A 24361-nucleotide genomic window follows, 5' to 3' on the forward strand; every position below is an offset into this window, starting at 1 on the left:
ACCCCACACTGGGGATTGAGCCCACAACCTGGGCATATGCCCTGACTGGGAATTGAACCCTGACTCAAACTGGGTTAGTCCTAACTGTCCTGGTTCATAGATCGATGCTCAACCACTAAGCCACACCAGCTGGGCTGTGTTTGCTATTTTAAGCTGCTCTGTTTGGGAGTAATTTGCTATGCTATAATCTAATCTAATAATAGACAAATATGCAAATTGACCGCACCTTCGCTACACCTAAGCCACGCCCACCAGCCAAGCCACGCCCACCAGCCAATCAGGACGAGTATGCAAATCACCCCAACAAAGATGGCGGCTAATTTGCATATCAAGACAGCGTCCAAAGAAGCCAAGAGCTGTAGAAGGGAGTAAAGCTTTGAAGAAGCAAGCAAGCCAGGGGGGAGGAGAAGGGCGGGGCGGAGGCGGGGCTGGGGGCGAAGCGAAAGCGGGCGGGCTGGAGGAGAAAGCAGGGCGGGGGACAAGGGCGGGGCGGAGGTGGGGCCGGGGCTGGGGCCGAAGGGAAACGCGGGCGGGCTGGATGGCGGCCCACATAGCACCAAAGATGGCGGCCCACATAGCTACAAAGATGGCGGCCCACATAGCTACAAAGATGGCGGCCCACTAGCGTCCCACTCACAGGCCGCCGAGGGAGGAAGAGCTGCAGACAGATCGCTGGGCTGCTGGGCTGGGGGCATGCTCAGAGCCTCCACCTGTGCAGCTTGGAACATGCCCCCGGCCCAGCAGACAAAAGCCCAGCTGACAGAAAGCAGGCAGTGGGCCGGGGGTGAGCTCTGAGCTGCCGCAGTGTGACTTGGGACACGCCAAACAGACAGACGCTGGGTCGGGGGCTGCTCAGAGCTGGCGCTGAGCGGCTTGGGACACGCCCCCGGCCCAGTAGACAGAAGCCCAGCTACAGAACCGGGCCGTTGGGCCGGGGGCTGCTCAGAGCTGGCCCTGCGCGGCTTGGGACATGCCCCCGACCCAGTAGATGGAAGCCCAGCTGACAGAACTGGGCCGTTGGGCCAGGGGCTGCTCAGAGCCAGGGCTGCTTGGCGGCCCACCTAGCACCAGGGTGGGATGCTAGCGTCATCACCATGGTGACGACGCTAGCGTCCCACTCACAGGCCACAGAGGGAGGAAGAGCTGCAGACAGAACGCTGGGCTGCTGGGCTGGGGGCATGCTCAGAGCCGCCACCCGCGCAGCTTGGAACACCCCCTGGCCCAGCAGACAGAAGCCCAGCTGACAGAACCGGGCCGCTGGGCCAGGGGCTGCTCAGAGCCTGCACTGCGCGACTTGGGACACGCCCCCGGCCCAGCAGACAGAAGCCCAGCTGACAGAAAGTGGGCGGTGGGCCGGGGTTGAGCTCTGAGCCACCGCAGCACGACTTGGGACACGCCAAGCGGACAGACGCTGGGCCGGGGGCTGCTCAGAGCCGGGGCTGCTCAGAGCCGGGGCTGCTCAGAGCCGGGGCTGCTCAGAGCCGGGGCTGCTCAGAGCCGGGGCTGCTCAGAGCCACCGCTGCGTGGCTTGGGACACGCCCCCGGCCCAGCAGATAGAAGCCCAGCTGACAGAAAGCGGGCGGTGGGCTGGGGGTGAGCTCTGAGCCACCGCAGCGCAACTTGGGACACGCCAAGCGGACAGACGCTGGGCCGGGGAGCGATGCTGCGCAGCTTGGGACACGCCTCTGGCCCAGCAGACAGAAGCGCAGCTGACAGAAAGCAGGGCCGCTGGGCTGGGGGGGCGCAGCTTGGGGCATGCCCCCAGCCCAGTGGACGGAAGCCCTGCAGACACAATGAAGGGGGTCCTCTGTGCATGAGCTGCAGAAGAAACACCTTTTCTGAAGGCTCATTGGCTAAGCTCCCTGTAAGCTGCCTCTCACAGTGTTCTTGGTAACTTGAGTAATAAGAACCTAAGAAGGTGTTCTAAGGTTTTTCCACCACACTCCTGGAGGAAAAACCAAGGTCCGCTGCTGGAGGACTAAGAAATGTCATAACCTGCCCTAGCCAGTTTGGCTCAGTGAATAGAGGCTTGGTCTGCCCACCACAGGGTCCAGGTTTGATTCTGATCAAGGGCATGTACCGAGGTTGCAGGCTCCTCCCTAGCCAGGGCCCAGGTCAGGGCTCATGCAGGAGGCAACCAATCAAAGTATCCCTCTCACATTGATGTTTCTCTCTGTCTTTCCCTTTCTCTTCCAAGCTCTGTAAAAATCAATGGAAACATATCCTCAGGTGAGGATAAAAAAGAAAGAAAGAAAGGAAATGTCATATCCTATGAAAGACACATCTTGAAAGTGCCTAAAGAAAGTTGTCATTTTTTCATGGTGAAGGGACTGGAGTCCATGTTGGTGAAAACACCTTGGCGGCTGTGACAGTGGCAGCAGCAGCGGGGTGATGGGGCTGGTGCCTTCCCCTGATCAACCCAGTCACCTCCCGCAGGGGAAGGCCAGACTGAGGCTTAGGCCCGCTCCCCATCAGTAGGACATCTCCTGAGGGCTCCCAGTCTGTCAGAGGGGGCAGGCTTGGCTGAAGGACTCCTCCCACCCGCCCCCCCCCCCCCCCCGCCAGTGCACGAATTTCGTGCACTGGGCCTCTAGTAGATAACTAATGGCCAGACTCCCTCCCCCCAAGCTGAGGTTACTCTGAAGGACCATCCCAGCCTAGGAGCTCTTTGTGGGGCTGGCTGAAGCCTCCTGGCTGCCTCACAGCTCCATCCTGCCCAGCCCTGCACTCCGTAAACCTCTGGCATGCAAATCTCAGGGTCAGCTTCCTGGGGAACCCAGTCCATCACACATTTACATACATATGAATTAAAAGCTTTTAAAGAATCGGGATGTAATGAACTACAATAATACAAACACAATGCTGCATATAATTTGATCTGTGATAAATCTGAAGCACCTCAGCATTATGTAGCTTTTATTATCAAATTCAATATAATTGTACTGTGTTGCAAAAATGGCCAACATGAACAAGATTTACAATGATTTCTGATACTCTAGTATACTTATAAGTTTATCATCAGACTTTTCTCATACGTTATTTCATTTCATAAATATGTATGCATTATTCTTTTATCAGCTAAAAACTAAAACATCAAAAGAGTGAACACAAGGGAGGAACTGGATAATGGAATTTTCCTTAACTTCCTCTAAGAATTCAGCAACAGGAAAATAATAGTGCCTTTCTGAGGGTGGGTGCTGGCAGTGGGAGGTGAAAGAATGCTGATACCCTTGGGAAAACAGAGACTAAAATTTACATTACAAAGCACCAAGAATACCCTTTACCTCCAAATAAAATTTAAGGAACACAAAGAACAGGTGAGGAGGTGGATGGGAACAGATAAGGCAAAGAAGCATGGAGAAGCGAGTGCCTGCTAACCGGGATAATGTTTTATCCGCAATGCTCACAAGACCAGAAGTGAAGTGAACAGCAGTAGGCAATCAAAAGCAAACTCTTCTCATCTTTATCACTTCAACTGGGTCTCCCTCCTCTGGCCTCACCTCTACAATCTAGCCTCATGCTGGTTTTTCTAAAAAAAAGATTCATTCATCTGTCTGTCCATCTGTCCATTCATCATCCATCCATCCATCCATCCAATTCTGAAAGCCTACTAAATGCCACAAAACCCCTTCACTTAAACATTGTTTTGCTGATGGCATTTTTCTTTTCTTTTTTGCTTTACATATCATATACGTATAGTATATATATGTAGCTATAAAATGTTTTTTTAAATACAGCTATCAAATAGAGATAAATATATAAAATATTACATTGTTCTGAATAATTTATTAACATACCTCAGTACTAATTATGGTAGTTTTCACTTCATCAAAGTAAATAAAGTGACCTCTTTTCATAATCACAAGGGGGAACTCTTTTTATAGATATGTTCTACCTCAAGACTGTCTTTGCCCCTGTCCTTCACCCTCTTTGATGGGGGAGAGAGAGAGAGGAGGGAGAAAGGGAGGGAGGGAGGAAAAGTATGTAATGGAAATGTGGAGGCAGAGAGAACCAGGTGGAACAGAGGATGGTAAAAACAACTCATTTCTTTACAGGCTCACAATAAAAATTCTTTGTAAGGACTTTATTTGTAAGCTATGACCATTTCTTAAATGGACATTATTGAAAAGCTTATCTCACACTGCTGAGAGTCAGGAAAAGTAATAATTCATGTTTCTGCTTGTTACAGAGTAACAGCAAAATCTGTTTTAAAACTAAACTTCTATGGGCAGTTATTAAAGAGATGTGTCCTGATCAAATAGATTCTGAAGTCTTTTTAAGACTGATTCATTAAAATTTAGAGGTGGGTGAGGTTAGGTGACTTGTCCAAGATTTTGTAGACTGGAAGATCCTAAAACACAGGTTTCTTTCAGGTCCACTGCTTTATCCACCATATAATGGGAAACAGGTAAACACAGCATCTTGGAAGCCACCCAAAAGGGTATTTGGAGCATTTTACTGATAAGCTATGTATGGCCTCTCATCTAGACAGAAGAGAAGTTAGGTTAGAGATAACGGATGAAGTATAGATATAGGCAGGAATAATACTGGAAGTGAGCAGGCAATGGAGCAATGCTTCAAATGTTTGAGTGAAAATGATTTTCAACCTAAAATTCTAGCCCTTGCTAAATTATAAATCAAGTATAAGGTATAATGGAGACATGTTCACTCAGGCAAAGTCTCAACTATTTTACTTCCTTGAGTTGATATTATTAGCATCTATTCAACCCATAAGAAACCCTAAGGTCACTGGTTCAATCCCTGGTCAGGGCACATGCCTGGGCTGCAGGCTCAATCCCTAGTAGGGGGTGAGGTGCCTAAAGCAGCAGATCAATGATTCTCAATTGATGTTACTCTCTCTCTCTCTCTCTCTGCCTCCCTCTCTCTTCCTCTTTCTCTAAAACCAATGTAAAAAAACATATTTTTTTAATCAAAAAGAATGAGCATGTGATTCAATCTGAAATAAAATGGGACAATGATGAGATGCTAGTGAGCATCTGAGAAAAGTTCCCTTGCTCCTAAGACAGAGTCACAGGAAATGCTGACCCCTTCTCTTTTTCTGAACATTGTCAAGTCTGGATGCAATGCCAAAAAGGGCTGCAGCCTGGTGAGGAAGCCAGCAGGGCAGGCAGTCGGAGCCTGGACAATTGCAAGGAGGAGCTGAAGCCTACTCCTCCTGGGAGGTTTCTGTAATGGGAGACCGGATATATCCATATTGTTTGAATCAGTGTGAGTTCAGTGTTCTGTTACTTGTAATCAAATGCACAGTAGAGAGGGTAAGAGAATTCCTAGGATGGTGGCAATGACAGGTCTCAGGACAATGGTTGGGCAGCTGAGGGGGTAATCAGGTCAGCTGAGCAGGAGATCAAAGGACTCCAGGTGGAATGATCCCAATGGGAAAAAGTGGAACCAGTAGATTCAATCATGTAGAAAAATGTCTAGAGAGGTGAAGTGCTTTACAAAGCTACTGGAGAAGGATATTCAACCACAGATGCAAACAAATCAATGAAATGAAAAAATAAAAAAAAAGCAATTATTACCTTTAAGAAAATAGAAAATGTTGTAAAAGAAAGAAAATGCACCTGTCTCCGTACCTGATCCATGAGTAAGCAATACTTACTGGCAATAATAGTGAAAACAAGGAATATGGGGGAAAAAAAATCAAACAACTATGCTGGGACAATAGAGGAAGAGAAAGCTGAAGACCTCCATCTAACACAAGGAAAAGTCAATCACTATTAAGCAAGTTGATGAAGCAAGCAGAGAGAGGGATGTAAAAGAAATGGAGGAAAGAGCTGAAAGCAGTTACTTTCAGACTGGGCTGGGGAGAGAGCATGGAGTGAAGGGATGGAAGCAGGGGACTGCTGCCTGGTAGCTCGAGCCTTTAAGCATCATCTAATTTTTAAAGTTGTCTTATGAATAAACTTTCAAATCAGTAAAATAAAATGCCCAAGCACAAGATGCAAGGCTCTTGGTTAGTAGTTCACATCGAATGCTTATCCCTGACCGTTCTCTATTGGTGAACCCTATTTTGTTTATCCCACTGGGTTTTAGCTTCTAAGCTCCTCCTGTCACTTTGGATGCAGATTAATAGATACGAAACTGCTTCCATGAGAGAATTTATCATGTGTTTTTCAAGACTGCATGGTGGTGAAAGGCAAGAATTGCCCAATATTACTTTATCTTAGGTCCAGGGTTTTGTTTTATTTGGGTTAGTGGCCTGATTTCTTTTTCAGATCCATCCTTATTGCTCTTCCAAAATAAAATCGGGACTCTGGAGTGTCTTGGAAAATGGATTTTCCATTGTTGCACATCAACTGTGTAAAGCATCACTGGCCCACAGGCTGGTAGCTTTAAAAAATTACTACTACAGGGGGAAAATCATGCTAAAATCTATTACTATTCATACAGCACTTGAATTTGTTTCTATCGGCTAATGATGTTCTTTTTTCCTAAAATGTCTTATTTCTGTGACACTAAGAAATAGTAAGTGGAAAGGCTCGGGAAAATGCTGCAATCCCACATGGAATTAGCAGAGTGGGAGAGAAGAGAACCTGCCAGCAGAGGACTGGATTCTAGACTCAGGTTACCCCCCACCCAGATGGCCGACATGGGCAAGCCACCTCACCTGTCTGAGATTCGGTTTCCTTGTCAAATACAACGTGTCCAGTACAGAACATGGCTCTTACTTAATAATGTAAGTAATTAATGTTAAATAATGTTTTGGGTAAAATATTGGGTATTTAAAAAGGTGACGAATTATACTCTGCACTTGACTGTTAAGGGCACCTTTCCTGAGATGAAGCTAAGAGAAAAACCTACATGTCCCCCAACCCCACCCTCTTCTTGTGAAAAAATGAGGTGAGGAACATCAAGAAAAGTCTCAGAGATGGCAAGGATAAATGTGAATTTATCCAAACCTTAAAGAAAATTAAGCCAAAGCTTAGAGAAAATTAATTTGGGCAAATGGCATTTATAATCAACATTCACAGCTTTTATTATTACTAAGCAGTAAGTTCATGCTCCTATAAACTTTAAGTTATCAAACATGGAAACCAACAACATTCTAGTTGTACCTGTTAAGGAAGATTTCATACCTGTATCTTGTTTGCTCTCATCCTCATTGACCAGGAATCCCATGTGATAATTCCCCACCTGTTGTGAGTAACTTTTCTCTAATTCACAGACTGGCGGATAATGGGTGACAAACAGGGTTAAGGATTCCACCTAAAGTAATAAGACATATAATAAATGTTATTTCATTTTTAAATTTTATGTAATTTAAACTTTTCTCCAATTTTCTGTTTTGAAAATTTTTTAATCTTCATTAAAGTTGCAAAAAAAGTAAAATGACATCCGTATACTCTTTATCTAGACAACCATTAATATTTTGCCCAATTTCCCCTTCCTTCATCCTTCCCCACTCTACACATGCACACACACACACACACACACACACACACACACACATTTTCCTGAACGATCTGAAAATTAATTGCGGACAGTATAACACTTCATCCCTAAATACTTAAGATTCTTATCTTCTAAGAACAAAATATTCTCCTACATAATCAGAATAAAATGTATTACACTCAAGAAATTTAACACTGATATATTACTATTACAGCTAACATATAGTCTATGTATTTCCCTAAACTGTTCCATTTGTAAATGTTCTTTTTTTAATCAAGGATCATGCAGTGCACTTAGTCATGTCTTTCAAATTTCCATTAATCTAGAAGAGTTCCCCAGCCTTTTCTTTTTGTCTTTTATGACATTAACATTTTTGAAGTATCTAAGAGAGCTGTTCTGCATAATGTCCCTCAATTTAGATTTGGCTGATTGTTTCCTCCTGATTAGATTCAGATTAAACCTTATTGCCAAGAACATCACATATCTATGTAGGTGATATATCCTTTTCAGTGCATCAGGTGGCTCACATCAACTTGACCCATTATTGGGGGTGCTAAATTTGCCTATCTGGTTTAAGTGGGTGTCCAGAAGGTTCCTTCATTGTACTGATACCTTTCTCCTTCGTAATAAATATTTTGTAAGGTGATACTCTGAGTTTCCAACCATCTTTCAAAGGTTTTACCACCTATAGTCAGTGCCGGAATCAGTTATTATCACGTTGGCTACTAAATCTTGTGTTGTGTTGTTTTTTTTAATTATCTACATAATTATTAGTTGGCATTCTATAAGTAGTGCTTTACCTTACCCTCACCCTACCTTCACCATTTTAACATTTGTTTTCTATTTTTTGGTATCAGTACAGAGTCAATGGATTCTTTAATAAGCATTATTTAAAAGCACACATTATTATGTCTTATAGAAATCCCTGTCTTGAGGGAAGTTAACATCAAATCATGGTCTAAAAATTAGTAGAAGAGGGTAACTAAATTGAAGACCTCCAGTTTTGATTCATCTGCCATTCACCCTATTAAAGTCAGAACGTGGGTCTTCCCCCTTATAACAATTACAAATAAAGCTATGAAGGCAGGATTCCTTTGACAAGATGCTCTTAAAATCTCCATGGTGCCTTCCCTGAGCTGACAGGCATTTCTGGCCAGAAGACCTAAGGGTTTGTGCAACAGCACTACTCAGGGCCGCATTAACTCACAGCAGCAATGCACAGCCTCCCCCATTACTCCCCCCTCATCACTTTTCCCCATCTTAGCAATCAAAATACACCATGAAAATAAGTAATTTCAACCATAAAAAGGTTGGAGGCTCTTGTTCCAAAAGAATCCTCTTCAATGACTTACCTCTAAAGTAAATTTTATCTAGAAATAGCACTCTCTTCATTAACATTTACTAGTAAATATCCAAACACTGCTAGAGAAGTGACAAGTTCAATTCTGTCATAACCTATTCCTAAGTGAATCTTTGAAATGTCAACAAACTGCTTTTGATGGCTCCTGCTTTTGCGTGGTCTTCCCACTTCCCACACTGCATCAGGGCTGGCCTCTGTGGCCTGCAGAATGTGTCGGCGGTGGCAGTGAGTGGCATCTGCCACTGAGTCATAAGAAGCCCTGTGGCGTCGGCCTTGGTCTCTCGGACTGATTCCTCAGGGGAAGGCAGCCTTGTGGAAAGGCCCACAGGGAAAGCAGCTGAGGGCCCTGGCCAAGCACCAGCAGCAGGTTGCTGGCCGTGTCACCGTGCCACCCTGGAAGAGGACCCGCCAGCCCCAGTCAAGCCTTCGATGACTCCAGCCCTGACTGACTACCAGAATAGGGCCAGAGGAAGGGGGGCCGGGTCTGAGTGGAAATGGGAGACATCTATAATAATGTCAACAATAAAAAGAAAAGAAAATATTTTTAAAATACTAGTATGCTTCTATTGCCTACTTAAGAAAGAGGGGAAGAAATGGGAATAGAAGACACAGAGACAAAAGAGCAAAAAAAGCAGAAAACAAAATAGAAAAAGATACACTCAAAGCTCAGGGGCAGGTGACAGAAAGGGAGGGAGAGAAAGGGAGAGACCAAAGTGAACCAGGACAGAAAGTAAATAAAAGGTGAGAGTTTGATGAAGATGCCGGATTGTAAGTTGGACACTATCGAAATTTCACACTGAGATGCTTAGAAATGCAATCTGAAAACGGATCTGCGGCGTAGGAGGGAGGTTACTGAAACACAGAAGGACACAGAGATGGAAGCAAAGATCTTACATCGAGATCTTTTAGGCTATTGTTGCAAAAAGTAAGTCACAGGGTAAAAATGGCACTATCTTCTTTTTGTTCTTTCTCAAGGATTGGGTTGGGATGGGTGGTTCCTGCTCTTGGTATAGAACTTGCCACAAATAGTAAGATACAGTTCTCGGGGGCAATATTGCCAGGGAGGCACATCAAATACTATCGCAAACACCATTTAGGGCCAATCTATCTGAGCTCAATGTATAGCATTCGAATAATCAATTGTTGTAACAATTAAAGATGATTTTGAATATTTAGAAACTGAAGTCAGAAAAACAATTTGTACAGTATATACCATTTATGTACAAAAAAAAATACGTAAGGTACTTACATCTCTAATAAAATGCTCAAGTGTAGCATAAGCAATGGCAATTCCATCGTGGGTGCTCGTCCCTCTTCCTAATTCATCCATGATAACCAAGGACTGTGATGTGGCTTTTCTTATTATTTCTGCTGTGTCAGTTAGTTCTTCCATGAATGTACTCTGTCCTTTATATATATTATCTGCAGCTCCCATCCTACAAATAAGATGAAGACAGATTTTCCTCTGAACTTTATTAGTAAATGAGGCATTATTTTCTGAGCAATAAATATACAAGATCCTTAGGGGTCCATACACTTTGAGCCAATAAAAGCTGAAATTACATTAAACAAAAGAAAACACATTGGATACAGAGTGCCCAGCATCACATTGCCCCTGGGAGAAACATTCTGGATCGAAGAATTAGTGCTGGGCAGAGCTCCTGCAAAGAAGGGAAACTTCTGACTCTGCCTTTTCCTGACCATTCATTCCAAACCAGTTTTGGTACTCACAGGGGAAAACAGTGCTTCTCTACGCCACTGTGTTTAAAATCCACAAGTACTAGGATACTGTACAATTAAAGGCTTCTTCCAGTGTTGCCTTAACTGATATTTCAAATTAAAGTACCAGGTTGAAGTAACTTACTTAAGATAAAACTTTTTTACTCTAACTAGAATTATGGAGGTTTAGTAACCTCAGACACCTAATATAGGTTTGACTTCATGAAATAGTTCTCAGAGATGTCAAGAAACGGGCCCAAAAGATGTAAGGGTTTCTTTCCTGTAAGACTGCTTGGAGCCTTGGATATCCTGCTACACACTGCATTTCCCAGAGGAGGATCTAGTCCACAGCTTTTCTCTGACCTTTAACCATGAACCCCTACACCTTCTCCCGGGGCACCTTGTGATGACAGAACACGCTTGGTCTATAGAGCACATTTGGAAAAACACCGATTTAGTACAAAAAGAACCTGGAAAAGAAAGGAATAATTAGGTAGCATTCACTCAAGGTCATGCAGTTGATAGCAAAACCTAAAATTCAGATTTTCAACAGGCTAGCCAGCTTTGTGAATTCTGGTAACTATTTTCTCAGCAAAATACGTTCATAGTTTTGTTATAACAGTTTACACGGGACCTACAGAAGCATAATGTACCTTTTATTTCTGGAGAAACCGAGCCCTCACCATCCTGCGGCTGGAGCCCTGTACAGGGCAAAGGAGGGGAAGTGAATCTCCCCACAGATCATGGAGCCTTAGGAACCAGTGACATTTAGAACCTTCAATAAACTACAGCATCTATGACGGAGTTGATACGGTTTAACTAGCATTGCTGTCAACTTTATCCATTTTAAAATCAGTAACCTCTCAATATAAATTATGGAATGTTGCTAGCTTAGGAACATTCTGACTTTTTCAAAGTTCAAATACTGTTATTTACTCCTCAATTTTCAATGTTTACTAATATTTCCCCTACCACAAAGTGAGATTAAACTTTCCCACCTCTACAACCACTCTGAATTCTTCCATTTACCAGTAACCCTGACTGGTGTCATCCCTGACAGGTTGTGAGCTGACAAAAAGAACAAATACCTGGCTGATAATAAAATAGCTCTGGTAAGGCAAATGTTTTAGGGGGGTTATGATTCTCAAGAATTAGAATAACAAGCAAATACTGAACAGGATTTCAATGCAATAGTTTAAGTGCTGCATTTAAGTGCTCTCTAGAAACCCTACAGTAACAGAATGGCCTCATTGGCAATGTCAGGGATTGGAGAATGCTCTTGGGAAAGATATTCAAAGGTCAGATTTCAAATCAGAGAGAAAGAATGAATGACCAGTCCAAAAAGAAAAGAAAAGAAAAAGATGCTAGCTAATTGGATACTTCAGAAAAAAAAAGATGTGTCCCTACCCAAACTATATTTTAAAAAACATTAATAGATTTAAACATTTAATGCAAAAATAGAAACCATAAACACACCAGGCAGTATAGATGAGATTTAATTTCTAGACAGGCAGATGGGTGACTTTATGTACTGATGTGTCTCATGGTATTATAGGTTTTGGGCCTTTGGGAGGCCAGACCAGATGTGACAGGATCTTAGATGTATATTTCTTAAACAATGGTTCCAACTTTACTATTAGGCCAGCGGCTTTCAAGTATCTTTTTAGCTGTTAAATCCTTTGCTCAAATGAAATTTTACAAAGGAATTCACTCTGCAGATGAGATCAAAGGCATGCTGATTTGGTTAAAAACCTAGCACTATTAGGCCCTTTTCCCCATCTGTGGGACTCTTAAAACCCTGTAGAGATCAGTTTGAAAGCCACTGCATTTGGAGCCAACACATTTTCTATTATAATTCTATTTTCCACTGCACCTGATGATAAAGTGGAACTGCTGCCAGGAGATGCTGAAGAAATGCTGGCTCATTAGCCAGTCACCAAAGCCACAGGGGAAATATGCGTTTGTAACTGGGGGAACTGTTCACGGGTAAAAATATTTTTCTGTTAACTTCTCTTAGGAAATATATAGTGTGTTTATTTTTACAATACATTTCAACAATACAATGACTTTATATGACTCTGATGGACACAGAATTTTATCACTAAACACATTTTCCTTTTCATCTTTGCTACTAGGAAACAACTGTATAACATTTATATTACCAAATAGCAGCTCTGACTTTATCTTATATTTCTCTCCTTATTTTTCTGATCCAATGTCTCTGGAGACCATATTATTCTTATAGTATCTCACTCTATTGTATATATATCCCAGTAAGCTGCCTAAAATAAGTTTCTAGAGCAAGGTGGGGTATAAATTAATTAACAAAAAGTTTGTAATTTTTTATTAACTCAACAAGCATTTGTGATACATATTACAGAACAATGAGTCTGAAATTTTTCAAGTGTTAAAATATGTTAAGAGATTTAAAAGAATTCCAGAACATGTATCATTATCATTCTGTCTATATTTATATTAAAATGTAGTGAAAATGCATTCTTTACGTTTCATCTTAGAGTTAGTTTGCTCTGAGTCGAAAGGTTACGTTATGTGATTAAGAAAAAAAAAACACTCTGATATTTTTAGGAGTGGCGGCTGACTAATCTTTCTAATCCCCCTATTCCCTTCTTGCCTATAACCCTTATATAGGTCAACAAAGCATAATAAAGCATTAATAGAGGAAATAAATTATTACTTTTTTGAATTAGTTTCTAAAATCAAGAACATTTTCATGAAAATTTCAAGAAGAGTTTGTTTTTATGAAATCTTGATATTTTGAGATAGCATTCTAGATGCTGCTAAATTATAGCAAATGGGGTGAGGCTCTGTCCCTTCAAATCACAATCTCTGGGCCTATGCAAGAAAAATGCTAACATGAGTTTTGACATACTTTAAGTGCTTTTAAAATAATGGTGATTTTTTAAATAAAAGTAAATAAAATCTACCACTTTTAGGTGTATAATTCAGTGGTATGAAGCACATTCACAATGTGGTATAGTCATCACCACTATCCACTAGCAGAACTTTTTCATCATTGCAAAACAGAAACTCTGTACCCATTAAAAAGATAATTCCACATTCTTTCCTCCCTTAGCTCCTGGTTGCTACAATTCTATTGTGATTTTGGGGAATGTTTCTGCAGCTACTAAACCTGAATAATGATTTTTTTAAAAAAAAAACAAAAAACTAATTCCTGTCTCTATGAATTAGTGTACTTTAGGTTCCTCATATAAGTGGAATTATACCCTATTTGTCCTTTAAGTGCTTTGTATAGGATTTTTATGTCAGCTTGTTTTGTCTTCTTTTTGAAATTGAAAATATTCTATTCATTTCACTTTGCTAAAAAAAAACTGCAGAATTCTGTGCAGTATGAGTATCAATATTTCTTGGGGGTTTAAAGTCCAAGAAGAGAAAAAGCTGCATAAAAAACCCCAATTATTAAAAGAAATGATAATGTATGGTATTTAAAAGGCATAAAAATATAAAATAGATCTGTAACACATTTAATGAAGCATTAACCCAGAAATGGAATGAAATCACAAATGATTTATCACTATATGTGTACACTTTTTAAGGCCATATACCTAAACAACAATGATTTTCAGGTGGTAAAATTACAGGTGACTTTTTTTTCCTTTTCAAGCTTTTCTACAGTTTTTAATTTTGCACAATGAACATGCATTACAATGAAATTAGAAAAACAAATGTTATTTTTAAAAATCACAGATACATTTAAAAACACTTTATAATCTTTTGTATCATTACATTAAGACAAAGTAATTACCGGGTTAAATAAACAGCTTTCTTTCACCAATATCAAAAATACTTTATTAGCAGCAATGAAATGATTATAATAGACAAGAAAAAGCTTCCTTTCGCTAGTATAATTGTTTCCAGTAAGAGATGCAATCAGATCACACTATACTATGTAAAGTCAATTTACAAAAGCTCCAACACTGAACGGCAAATATAGCCAAGCAAAAACCACTGGAGCAATCTTTCAATTTCAGTTGAAATATTACTGAGAATCAAGACAGCAATCCAGGAAAATGCCAACCTTGTATTGGCTCACGAGAAACCATGTTCACTGGACCGTCTACAAAGCACATGCAGACCATTTATGAAAGACACGGGCGTTTCCCTATCAAAGGACACCCATAATGTACTGACGGGGCAAATGATTCTTAGTCCCCTCTGTGGGAAAGGCCCGAGGATTTCAAAGAACAATAATTAACAGAGGAAATGCTCTTTACCAGCCTTAACTGTATCTGTGAAAACCACAAATAATTAAGGTCATCAAAGGAAGGAGAAGATTAATCAGAGTAATCAATAAGATCAATAGAGGGGAACCCAACACAACCCTAAAGATGCATCCTTATAACTGAACTCACGTTATGACCTCAAGCAAATCACAATCTTTGGGATTCTGTTTTTCCTTCTGTAAAGTGTCAAGAATTGAAATGGAACAATGGCTTCTAAATCTGGATTTGTTTCCGATTTAGGTTTTGAATACAGAGTCCAAGGGTCCCCTTCAACATACCAATCACAATAGTATCTCCAGGGGATCTGCACTGAGGGGACCTCCTAGGATCTGCACTTAAAATCCAACCAAACCAAACACACAAATGGTTATGAGGCATTAAGTTCACATAACCACTTCCCATCAAAGAGATGAAGTGAGATATTTCCTATTGGCTATGACATGATGACAGGAGCTAAGTAAAGCACAGAAACATTCATAAGATTAACATTTCTGATGCCAATGGAATTAATAACAGCCCACTCATTTAGTAAAAACTCATTTACCCTGTGGTTTTTAGTGCTGGTATTTACTGCTAAGTATAAGAAGGCACTGATTCAATATGTTTCTTCCTGTCCAGAAGGACATGTGTTCTTTAACAGAGTACAAATACTCTGCAGTAAGTGCTCAGTCAGTATTTGCTGAATTAAACTAAACTGGGCAAACAAACCAATTATCCACACAAAGGCAACCATTTAAAATAATTTAAGCATTTGAATGCCTATTACCTTCCAATTCCCTCTCAAAATAAACACTGGTGCCATTCTGAGTACACAGCATTCCTGAAGCTGGGTGCCATAAGAGAGAGTTTACATGGGCAGCATGGCATGAAAATTATTAACCAGGGACCACTTAATATAAAGACCCTTTTCTACCAACATTTAATTGACATAAATAGAAATAAATTATGTTGAGAGAAGCCAATTGTTTTTGCTTTTTTTTAAAAAACCAGAATTAATAATTCATTGTCTTTCTAAAACTTAATTACTGAATCTAAGAAGTAGAATGAGGTTTTAAGTTTGCATTTATCAGGATAATAAACAAAGGATCATTTTTCAGTAATGTATTCAAAGATGGTAATGATCCTTAGAAATGTGTGTCTAGAAATAGGTCACTGATGAGTACATATATGACAATACACTGATATAAATATACCAATTAGAGCCCATTGTGCATGTTTGCCAAAATTTTACTTTAAAATAAATGCTTCTTATTCAGGAAAAGGTTCATATGAGGTTATAACATTCAGGGGGAAAAAAAAGATTCCTAAAGGTTTCTGTTTACAGCTTTCACACATTTCTTTAGACTTCTTTTAGCACAATGCACGGCATATAGTAGGCACTCAATGAATATTTATGAATGCATGAATTTAAACACAGTGTTGTAAATGTCCAATTAATAATACAAAACTAACCAATTTAAAAATAAAGTTTGGAGCCAGATTTTATGCTCCAAAAACACTGTTAATGTGTTGTTGTTTTTCCCCATGGGGCACAAAAAGGATTTGAAGTGATAATAGAATAACAATATATTATAGTGGAAGAATTACAATGAATGTGAAACTAGGATTACAAAGCATACAGTAGATTCTTGAATTTAAGACAGCAAATTTAGCACGAGCGTTTAACCTTTTGCACTCGGATGTCGAGTGTGACTCGACACGATTAGCATCGGTAGCAGCTCGTATGTCGAGCCACACTTCACTGCGGGGGCAAGGGGGGTTTTTGTCTATTTTTCCAGTATCTTTTCTTGTTTTCATTAGCATGAAAGGACAAGTAAAATGTAAATGCCGTCTCAACTGATGCCAAAAATGAAAAACCGATAATGCATGTGAAATTTATTAGGAAACTAGTACATGACCTTGTTGGAGAATTCAGAGATGGTACACTAATTTCCAGGGGTAGATTATTATCCACTAACTTAGAGCAACGTTTAGATGAAAAGCTCCATATAATCACACCTCACCCTAACAAAAAACACAAAGATTGTGTTGTTTGTTCTAACAGAAAAATCAAAGGAGGAAGAAGAGAGACGATTTATATTTGTGAAACATGTGAATGTAAACCAGGTCTTCATGTGGGTGAATGTTTCAAAAAATATCACACCATGAAAAATTATAGAGATTAAAATTACTCTTTGAATGTATCAATAATTTGAAATATAAAAAAATCCAAATAAATAAGTTTGTATGAAAAGAAACTCCAGTTTTTTATTCTACTGCCGCGCTTTGTAAAATCTGGGGTATTTAAAAAATTAAATCCTGAGTAGAATAAAGGAATGGAGAAAAAAGCAAGTGAGTGCAAAGGGTTAAAATGCTAATTCTGGGATCTCACACTGGAGATTCCAATCTAATGGGTCAATGATAGGTCTTAGAAAGTAGCACTGAACAAGCATCTCTGATTCTGACGCTGGAGACATATTCCCGTGTAAGAAGAGAAGGGAACAACTAACACAAATTCGCTTCTACACCTGAGCCTTGAATTTAGCTCTTGCCTTCTTGGCAGTCAGGACAAAAAGGAATTAAAGAGGAAGCAGCCACTGGTGATAACAGGAGGCCTGGCAGTTGTCAGGGAAGCCATAAGCCATTTTAAATTGCTGTAAACAGGCACAGCCTGCACATGCAGAGAAAAAATTCCTTAGCATTAACAAAAAGTGATTTATGTGATGGCAATGCCTGTAAAATATATTAAGTAATTGAAATAAAAATATCCTTGTGAGAAATTTTGGAGAAAATAAAGAAACATCATCAAATGGGTATGTCTTACTCTAATTTAATTTTAAAGCATAAGGACAAATTTACACACGGCTGGTGGGATTCTGAATTGGCCCAGCCTCTTTGAAGAATAAGCAAGATGCACATTTTTTACACTTCACAGTCCTGTGCCTGGAGAAAGCCTAGATTCAGAAAACTCATTTATGTGCACTAGGAGATGTGTGTAACACTGTTTGTACTTGCAACTAATTTGAATCATGTTAAATCTCAATCAAGAAAAATAAATTATGGTATATGTATATAAGGGAATATCACCATTAGAGAGAAAATTGAGTGGACGAGAATTTTATGTATCCATATAGGTGAATTTCACAAATATAATATTGTGGGGTGGGAAAAGTCACTTACAGAAGAATACATAGTGTAATATGGTACATATAAAATTTTTAAACATATCAAATAATTATATGTATTGTTTCAAAAAAATATACCCACATAGTAAAAATATAGAGACATTCATGGGATGAAAACCAGAGTCAAGAAGGGCAGTTACTTGGGATGGATGGGGTGGAGGGGAACAGGATTAGGGAGGCTCAAGGGTTCAGTTTTATTAGCAATACTTTATTTTTTTAGTAGGGTGGAGTCTTTAAATTTCTCATGTGGAGATCAAAATAACCCCTGTTTGGTGATATGGCATCAAACAAATTTTAGATTGCTTTGCTTTGTTCACTCTCAGATAAAAAAAAACAAGCTTTAAAGTATTTTAATGTCTACTCAAGTATGTCAATATTAGCATGTGATATATTCTGATGCGATTCCACAGTCAAATATTAAATAAATATGAAGCTGGACAGTAAATCAAAAACTCTATATGCATAGCTTGACTATACACTATGAACTATATTCACTTTCTTCCCAAAATGTCAGAAGTATAAATAATACTTTAAGAACTAATAAATCTAGCCTTGACCAGTTTGGCTCAGTGGATAGAGCACCGGCCTGCGGACTGAAGGGTCCCGGGTTCGATTCTGGTCAAGGGCATGTACCTTGGTTGCGGGCACATCCCCAGTGGGGGGCGTGCAGGAGGCAGCTGATGGATGTTTCTCTCTCATCGATGTTTCTAACTCTCTCTCCCTCTCCCTTCCTCTCTGTAAAAAATCAATAAAATAAAATAAAAAGAACTAATAAATCTAATGTCTAACTACTATTCTGTACACCTGAAACTGATATAGCATTGAATGTCAACTGTAATTGAAAAAAGTTTTCTTTGAATAATAATGTTGTGATAAGTTTGAAGTGACAGCTTACTAGAATTAGTGGGGTGATGACATTGTAAAGGATAAAAATGTCAAATCACTATGTTGTATACCTGAAACTAGTACAACTAATATAATATTGCATAACAACTATACTTAAATTGAAAAATTTAAAAAGCAAAAAACACAAATCTAAATTGATAAATCTGTATAAATAGATTAAACTACGAATTCTAGTTAGTGAGACCAAGCTATTTCACCCATATTCCTAATAAGGCATGAAATTTAGGTTTTTATACTGAGGGTTACGATCTAGTTAGTTGCAGATAATGTTCTTAGAGTAAAAAGAATATGAGAAACTAGAGGCCCAGTGCACGACATTCATGCACTGGGGAGGGGGGGGTCCCTCAACTCAGCCTGCACCCTCTCGCAGTCTGGGACCCCTTGGCAGAAATCCCCCAAAGGGTCCTTAGAGCAGCCGTGGAGGCAGGAGAGGCTCCTGCCACCGCTGCTGCGCTCGCCAGCTGTGAGCCCGGCTCAGGGCTTCTGGCTGAGCAGCATGAGCACCACTCAGCCAAAAGCCAGGACTGCTGCTCCATAGCGCTGCCTGGAAGGCGGGAGAGGCTCCCGCCACCGCCGCTGCGCCAGCCATGAGCCCGGCTTCTCGCTGAGCAGTGCTCCCCCTGTGGGAGCGCACTGACCACCAGGGAGCAGCTCCTGCATTGAGCATCTGCCCCGTGGTGGTCAGTGCGCATCACAGTGACTGACCGTTCCGCCGTTCGGTCGATTTGCATATTAGGATTTTATTATAGAGGATTATCTTGTGCCAGTGCCCTTTTCAGGCTGTTCTCAGTTCCCACCTACAACACAGGGAGAATGCAATAGTCTCCAGACTCTGCTCTACAGAGCCCAGCAGCCAAGTCTCCAAGCCTTCCACCTCCACTCCAGGCAGCGCAGGTCTGCTTTTATCTGTTTAAATACTAATCTGCTACATAAGATTTTCTCTAAAGTAAGAATTCAGTAACTAAAAGAAAACTTGAAAACTATTGGACAAAATGGTCCTACGTCTTTCTTAGTATTAATATTCATGATGAAATTATTTCTTTATGCTAATTTCTAAATATTTTAAGAGCATCTCTGTCCATTAAATATGTACAAAAAAATTCATGTGACCACGTGGGCTTGATTTATTTCAGAAACACATTCAAATAGAAGTAATGCTTTTACCTCGTGTAAATGCCATCCACAATTCCAATGGTTGCTTCCTCTGCAGGAACATAGGAGCCAATCTGAGCCATGATAGTAATCAGTGCAACTTGTTTTATGTAGGAGCTCTTTCCACCCATGTTTGGTCCAGTAATTATCATTACTCTCTCTGAGTCCCCCTAGAAAATAAAAATGTAATTTCACTATTGTACCAGAGGGGCTCTTATATAATATTTACAATTGGTTCTATAAAGAGCATGCATTAGGCAAAGATTGCACTGTGGTATTTAAATATTCACTAATTATCACCAGGAAAGAGGACCTCTTTGCCCTCAACCCAATCTGTGCTACTGCAGAAAAGTGAATTCCTAGCATCACACACAGTTGTTTCTAGGCATTAAATAAAGGAGAAGAAGAAGAAGAAGAAGAAGAAGAAGAAGAAGAAGAAGAAGAAGAAGAAGAAGAAGAAGCAGCAGCAGCAGCAGCAGCAGCAGCAGCAGCAGCAGCAGCAACCTGAACTGGATAACTACTATGACTTTCTCATGAAATATTCATTAACTTGTCAATATGTGTGCTTTTTATATTGCTTACATTTAAAATCTAAGAAGTTTTATTTGTCTATCTTAAAACTACACGTGCCTGGGCTTGATCCCCAGTAGGGGGTGTGCTGGAAGCAGCCAATCAATGATTCTCTCTCTTCACTGATGTTTCTCTCTCTCTCCCTTCCTTTCTGAAATAAATAAAAAATATTTTTTAAAAAGAAATAAAAAATATGAATAATCCTGTATCTATTAAAGAAAGTAAATCTGTAATTAAAAGCCTTTCCACATACCACAAGAAAAACTCTAAACCTAGATAACTCCCCCACTGAATTCTTGCAAACATAAAAGAAATAGCACTAATCTTATGAAAACTCTTATAGAGAACAGAACAAGAAGGAACTCTTCCCAAATCATTTCAAAAGGCCAACATATCTTGATACTAAAACCTGATAAGTACATTATAAGAAAGAAAAATTACAGGCCAATTTTTTCCATAAATATATATGTAAAACTTCTTAATAAAATATCAGTAAGCTCTAACCAGTTTGGCTCAGTGGATAGAGCATCGGCCTGTGGACTCAAGGGTCCCAGGTTCGATTCCGATCAAGGGCATGTACCTTGGTTGCGGGCACATACCCAGTAGGGAGTGTGCAGGAGGCAGCTGATGGATGTTTCTCTCTCATCGATGTTTCTAACTCTCTATTCCTCTCCCTTCCTCTCTGTAAAAAATTAATAAAATATATATTTTTTAAAATATCAGTACGCCAATTCAAGGATATCAATCATTTAGAGTTTTTTAATAATACAATGTTGGTTTAATATTCAATAGCCAATCAATAATTTACTACATTAATAAAGAAGAGAAATTATATGACAATCTCCAATGATACAATGAAAGCTTTTGATAAAATTTCATATCCATTCATTAAAAAAATGCAGGAAAAGGAAATAAAATGTATAAGGACTGAAAAGAAAATAACCAAACTGCCATTATTCCTACATGTTATGATGTGTTCCCAGAACATCTAAAGAAATCTATAAAAATTATTAGAATCAATAAATGAATTTAATAAGATCCTTTGGTATAAAAATTCAGTATTCAAGTCAACTTTATTTCTACATTTTAGCTACAATTGAAAAATTTTAAATGTTAAATATATAACTTACCACAATATCAAAAGAAATCAACTACCTAGAAATAAGTCTAATAAAATGAACAAGACCTCTATACAGAAAACTACAAAACATGATCACTGAAAGAAATTAAAGAAGACCTAATCAAATGAAGGAATATACCATGTTCATAGACTAGACAGCTCAGTACAGCAATGTTACAATAATTTTGTGTATTCTGGCATATGGACATACAAATAGACCAGAGGAATAGAACAGAATCCAGAAACAGATAGACGTGTATCCAGTTTGTAAATTTATGACAAAGGTGACCCTGCAGCACAGTAGAGAAAGGATGGTATTTCCAATAATTGGTGCTAGGTCAAAAGGATATCCATATAGAAAAATAAAGAATCTTGATTTCATAATTTACAACCTAAACAAAAGTCAATTCCAGGAGGATTATAGTTTGAAAGACAAATGGAAAAAATGAGGTAACCAGACAATAACATATGACCTTGGGGTAGACATAGATTTCTTAAACAGATCTAAATTACAATCTATACTAATAAAAGGGTAATATGCTAATTAGACCAGGAGACTGGCCAGGGGGGCAGTTGGGGGCCATAAGGCCTGCCAGGGAGAGCAGTTGGAAGCCATGAGGCTGGCCGGGGAGAGCAGTTGGGGGCCATGAGGCCAGCCGGGGAGGGCAGTTGGGGGCCATGAGGCCAACAGGAGAGGGCAGTTGGGGGCGATCAGGCCAGTAGGGGAGCGGCAGTTGAGGACGATCAGACCAGCAGGGGAGCATCAGGCTGGCAAGGGGGGCAGCTGGGGGTGAGAAGGCCGGTGGGGGGGGCAGTTGGGGGCAAGCAGGCTGGCAGGCAGAGTGGTTAGGGGCAATCAGGCAGACAGGCAGGTAAGCAGTTAGGAGCCAGTGGTCCCAGATTGCAGGGGTCCCAGATTAGAGAGGGTACAGGCCGGGCTGAGGGACGCCCCCCCCCCCCCCCCCGCACGAATTTCGTGCATCAGGTCACTAGTTAACTATAAAGGAAAAGATTGAAAAATTAGAGTGCATTAAAATTAAGAACTATTATTCATCAAATGATGCCTTTAAGAGAATGAAAAGCTGCATGTCAGAAGATATATATATTATACATTTAAACCTACTTTCCTTTTTTAATATTTTAATTGATTTTTAGAGAGAGAGGAAGGGAGAGGGAGAGAGAGAAACATCAATGATGACAGAGAATCATTGATTGGGTGCCTCCTGCCCACCCCCTACTGGGGATTGAGCCCACAACCCAGGCATGTGCCCTTGACCAAAATCGAACCCGGGACCTTTCAGTCTGCAGGCCAAACCAGGCTCTCCACTGAGCCAAACCATCTAGGCCAATTTACTTAATTTTCTGTGTAAAATTTAAATCTACTTCAAATGCCTTAAAACTGAAGATGATCTAGCAGGTCCTTTTTTTTCTTTTCTTTTCTTAGAGACATTCTTCCTGGAGCCCTCTATCTTCCCATTTCATTTTGGACTGGTTGCTCTCAAGACGTGTTATACAATCTTAAACCTACTTTCAGTGAGATTATTCCTTCAGTGTTATGTCTGAGAGAGCTTTTCAACAGCCTCTTTACCTTTTGTACAATCTGCCTCAGCGACAGATCTAGAATGGAAACTCCTTGTGCATACACTAGGATCACTCTGAGCCCCGTAACTCTAGCTCAGATTCCTCTCCTGGTTATTATACCCACCTCTACCTTAGGATGTCCACCTAATGTCCCACAAGCCCTCAAAGTCACAGTTCCTTTCTATTTGGTTCTTTGCTATATTCCTAGCCAGGAAACCTAATATAGCCAGTAAAAAATAATGTTAATTTGTTTATTGCCCATTAGATATCCTCTACTGGAATCTGTTGCCAATTTTTCTACTGGGCGATCTTTTAGTTCCCTCACAGTCTTTTAAAGTATTCTATTAGTGCTAATTTAATTGGGTATATCTCCTACTAGATTAGGGATGTATATCTCTTTCTTCTTTGTAAGCCTGACATCAAGAACAATAGTGACACAAAATAAAATGTCAAAATCCATAAGAACAAAATATTCATAAAATAATGCTAACAAAAAAATCATAAAAAAATGCAAGATTGTGAAATGTGGGAGAGGAAAAGAGGGCAGAAAGTTGGCTTGTTTAGAAGCACTATAACTGGTTAATGTAATACAAAATCCAGAAAAGTATACTTATAATTTCATGGAAAAGAGACCATACTGAAAATTACACGATTATCAAAAGCAACAATGTCATTTGACTTTCAGAAAATTATTTTCAGGGTATAACTTATAATAAACACCTAAAATATATTTTAAATTGAGTTTTAACTCAACATAGTAAGTTCTTTTTAACACTATCCCTTTATACCCTGCAAAATAGAATGCACTTCACCATAGCAACAGTTCTATATCAACTCCTACTCAAGTTAGAAAAAGCATATGTAAAAGAATCGAATATTCTGGAATATTCCGAGATTCTTGCTTATTTTGTAAAAATTTAAATATAAGAGTTCAATGTTTCTTTTAAAACATTCTTGTAATTAGGCACAAAGCTATTTTAGTTTCTCAAATCTGGCTTTATTAAATAGTATAAATACATTATTTAAAAGAAAGAGGAAAAAGGAAAAAAATGAAAAAGGTAATAAAAGAAAATCAATGTCAAAGATAAAAGTTTGGGATCACACTGGCTGGTGT

The 24361-nt window shown here is 39.8% G+C and overlaps 1 protein-coding gene across 1 annotated transcript in view; it reads right to left on the reverse strand.

The window, feature by feature from the left end:
* MSH3 (mutS homolog 3) overlaps window positions 1-24361 on the reverse strand; it is a 139792-nt gene that overhangs the window by 5467 nt on the left and 109964 nt on the right. Inside the window, exons 20-22 of the mRNA XM_008162085.3 lie at window positions 19989-20146; window positions 10023-10209; window positions 7098-7227 (exon numbers count right to left, since the gene is read on the reverse strand). Of these exons, the coding sequence (XP_008160307.2) occupies window positions 7098-7227; window positions 10023-10209; window positions 19989-20146 (475 nt within the window). The remainder of the gene's footprint in view (window positions 1-7097; window positions 7228-10022; window positions 10210-19988; window positions 20147-24361) is intronic.

Source organism: Eptesicus fuscus, chromosome 4 (assembly GCF_027574615.1).
Source record: "Eptesicus fuscus isolate TK198812 chromosome 4, DD_ASM_mEF_20220401, whole genome shotgun sequence".
Taxonomy (NCBI): Eukaryota; Metazoa; Chordata; class Mammalia; order Chiroptera; family Vespertilionidae; genus Eptesicus; species Eptesicus fuscus.